General features: G+C 45.0%; 1 protein-coding gene across 1 annotated transcript in view; it reads left to right on the top strand.

Moving 5' to 3' along the window:
• Positions 1-2,030: 2,030 nt before the first annotated feature.
• The window catches only part of LOC103081978 (beta-galactosidase-like), a gene marked incomplete at its 5' end in the record, with an annotated part of 24,456 nt that continues 22,464 nt past the window's right edge, over positions 2,031-4,022 (top strand). The window contains 2 exons of the mRNA XM_007464928.1: positions 2,031-2,144; positions 3,782-3,913. Coding sequence (XP_007464990.1) covers positions 2,031-2,144; positions 3,782-3,913 — 246 coding nt within the window. The remainder of the gene's footprint in view (positions 2,145-3,781; positions 3,914-4,022) is intronic.

Here is a 4,022-nt window from a genome sequence, read left to right as displayed (position 1 = left end):
CGCCAGAATTTAAAAATAAATAAATAAGTTTATCTTTTAAAAAAAGAAAGAAATTTAGCATTGATACAATCCTATTATCTAATACACATTCCAAAGTCAGGTAGCCCTGGTCATTCCAATAGTGTCCTTTATAGCTTAACTTTTTTTCAGTCCAGTTTCCAGTTCATGATCACACACTGTCTTCTTTCAGTCCTGGTTCCAGTTCATGATCACACACTGTCTTCTTTCATCTGGAATGGTTCCTGAGTCTTTTTTTCTTTCTCTCATGACATGGACATGTCTGAAGAGGTCAGCCCAGTTTTGTATACGGCCCCTCACTGGTTAGATTCAGTGAAACATTTTTGGCGCAAACGTGACAGGGGTGATGTGTTCTTCTCAGGGCACCATTTCAGGATGCCCATGAGGTCACTTTTTGCCTTTGGCTCAGTGTTCAGTTTGATCACTTAGGATCTCAGCCCCGTTTTTTGAAATGGAAAGTTATCTCGGCCCTCCTTTCTGACTTCCCGGAGAGATCACCTTCTAGAGGGAATAATAGCACATCTGATCTCACTTTTTTTTGCCCCCAGTTACTATTGTTATACTTGTGATTTCACTCCAACAGCACTGCTTTTTGATAAGTAAAAATGAATAATTAAGCTCTCTACCCCACACTTTTTCATTAGGGTTGGGTAGGTTCTTTCTCTGGTTCTAACACACACTGACTGTACGTCCACGTCTTCATCTACCTGCCTTCTCCACCTAGTAGGGTCTGAGCACATCAGACAAGACACAACACAGAGCAGCAGGAACCTGGGAAGTGAATCCCAGGTTCGTGTGTAGACACTGGTCTGTTCTTCAGACCCCTCTGCTCTCTCATCTTTGGCCAAGGCAGTGCTTTCGGATCGGGTGGGGCTCCTGGGCCCTGGCTGTTTCAGATCTGAGACAAGCCCATAGAAGATTTATTTCCAGTAAACCCTTTGGCGGGCACAGCCGCAGGGAGTGGGGTGAAGCCCTGGTACCACTGCAGCTGCCCCCCACCCCATCCCCAGAGGCCTCAGCTTTGCCTTTGCAGGGAGCATCTCAGCTTCTGCTCCCCTCCTGGAAACCCCTGGCTAAGTTTTCCTCGGCCTCTGAGCTAGGACTCACCACTTTGGTACTTTCAAAAGTTAAAAACAAGAGAGAGATGGAGATTTGGGGTCTGGGAGGGAGGCATCCTTGCACTTGAAGGTTTGGCTGGCGACAGCAATAGCATTTCTTGAGTTCAGCGCTTTCCTGCAACACAGGAACGTGTGTTTTTGTTAGTGTTTTCCTTCCACTCCTGCAAGGCATCTCTCCACTTACCTGGGGTGCACTTTCTTGCTTTTGGGGCCTGACGAGTAGGGAACTTTGTCTCTGTTCCCTGCTGGATTTCCATTTGGACTCTCTTGTGTGACTCAGGATTTATCCACCTCCCCCAGCTAATGGCCACAGCAGGAAGCCACGAACCGAGGCAGATGGTTGGGGCCTTCCTTTCAGACCAGGGATCCCAGCTCTCAAAGTACTTTCTGACTTAGCGACAGGTTACACCCCCATCTCTGTCGGTTTCCCTCCTGCCTCCACTTTAAACAGTTTCTCGGATTTAGCCCAAGAATCTGGAGAATGTTTTACAGAGCATTCTGTTGCCGTTTGCCTTTTGTTGTTGTTGTCTTTGGTTCTGGTTTCTGAGGTAACAGAAATAACTTTGGGATATATATGATGGGATCCCCCTGAGTGATTCTGGGCAAATCACTTAACACATTCCAGGGCCCAGTTCCCTCTGGTGGGAGGGGAGGTGACGTTTGACAAAACACTCTTCAGGGCTTCCTTGCAGTTCGCTGCTGTGATAGTTTTATTCTATGACCCGAAGATTGAAGCCAGTTCCCTTCTCTCAGATGGAATTTTGGCCGAGTCTGGGGAAGCATTTCATTCCTCTGGTTTTAGAAATGTCACTTTCACACAGATCGAGGGTGACCAAGTTCTCCTAACGTGAATGGCAAGAGTGATGTCTTTTTCTTGCATCCTTCTCTAACCAGTACTTTGGGTTTGTGCTGTACCGAACAACACTTCCTCAAGACTGCAGCGACCCAACACCCCTCTCTTCGCCCTTCAATGGCGTCCACGATCGGGCCTACGTCTCTGTGGATGGGGTAAGAATTCTCTCTGTACTTGTGGGTCTGCCCCCACGGGAGAGGGGGTTTGTGGGTTGCACTTGGTATCATGACAGTCAAGGCCGTTGCTGCCTTTCCATCCTCAGGCTCTACCCCTCCTCGTGATGCCCCTTAGCTCTGCCCCTTGCTTGCTGATGTAGCCTCACCTGTGCTCCATCTACCTGAGATACACCCCCTCACCCATCCGAACCGCAGGGCTGTGCTTAAGGCCCCACCTCCTCGGAAAGCTTCCTGGTTGCCCCAAGTCCAGGGCCATCCCCTCTGACTGACCATGTGTGTCACCCATGTCTTCTTTGCTCCTGGAGGGCAGGGTCCGTTTTGTACACCCCAGATGACTCATTTGACTTTGGGTCTTCATTACATGAGAAATTATATTCTGTAGGATTGTTCGTGATAATCAGAGCTAAAAGACACAAAGGCTTTGGTTTTGTAGCAAAGTAAAGATAACATTTTAGGATTTCCCTTCCTCTCACTGAAACAATCATGTGAAAAAAAACACATGAAGAGATTTTTCCTAACCAAGAAAACTTGTTCAGAAAATTTTTAATGAAAATATTTCCATTCTGTTGTCATTAGCGGATTTAATTTCAGTGGCAGCAAGTGTCTAAGACATTATGTGTATGCTGGCAGAAGTTTTTTCTAAAGTTCCAATCTGGGGGTTGTCTTAGTGAATTATGGTCATTTTTTTTTTAATCTTGCATTAAAAAAAACTAGGAATATGTTGCTACTAAAATACCTGTTGTTTCCCCTCATTTTATTATTTCATCTTTGTGGTTAATGCATCATATCAGGTATTTTGAAGTGAGGCTATTCCACCTAACTCACTGATTTTATCTCATTTGTCTGATTTTGTCTCCTCTCTCCATGTTGTTTAGAAGCTGCTTTTTGTGACTGCCTTTTTGCTGTGAGAACGTAAATAGGTTCCTCTATTAGGAATCTTCCCCTGGAATTTTTGCCTCTATTCCCTTTCTGTTAAAAATTGATACACAGGCTACCCAACACTCTGTTATAACCTATATGGGAAAAGAATATGAAAAAGAATACATACGTATGTATGTATAACTGAACCACTTTGCTATACACCGAAAATGAACACAATATTGTAAATCAACTACACCCCAATATAAAATTAAAATTTAATTAAAAAAATTAAAAATAAAGGACTTTCCTGGTGGTCCAGTGGTTAGGACTCCAAGCTTCCACTGCAGGGGGCGCAGGTTTGATCCCTGGTCAGGGAACCAAGATCCCGCATGCCGTGCAGTGGGGCCAAAAAATAAAAAAACGAAAAATAAGATAAAAATAAAAAATAATAATAAATACAAAATTTAAAAATAAAAATAAAAATAGATGCACAACAAAACATCCCAGAGCTAAGGAAACCAACCTTGCCCCTTCCTTGCTGGGAGCTGAGTCTGCTGACCTTCTTGTGTAGAAAGCAGTGATTTCAGGAACGTGGGCATCTGGCCAGTAACTTGGGCAAAGGAGCCATCAGAGCATTTCCTCCCAAGCCTGGTGACACTTCCAGGCAGGAAAATGAGTGCTGAATTGACTGAGTGGGCTGCCTCTCTGCTGACCCTCCCACCCTAGTTAATTCTCATTTGGCATTGAACCGATAGGTCCCCCACGGAGTCCTTGAGCGAAATATTGTGACCACCCTGAACATAACAGGGAAAGCTGGAGCCACCCTGGACCTCCTGGTGGAGAACATGGGGCGTGTGAACTACGGCAATTCTATCAACGATTTTAAGGTAGGCGTAGCTTCCCTGTTAGGAGTGAGGTTCAAAGGTTGACCTGTGCCTAAGCCACTAGGGAAGTTTCTGTAAATCCATTTAAAAACTCTCCCACATACACTCTTTC

Source organism: Lipotes vexillifer, unplaced genomic scaffold (genome assembly GCF_000442215.2).
Source record: "Lipotes vexillifer unplaced genomic scaffold, Lipotes_vexillifer_v1.1 scaffold1934, whole genome shotgun sequence".
NCBI lineage: Eukaryota > Metazoa > Chordata > Mammalia > Artiodactyla > Lipotidae > Lipotes > Lipotes vexillifer.
The sequence above is the reverse complement of the archived record's forward strand: the minus strand, read 5'-3'. Positions and strand labels throughout refer to the sequence as shown.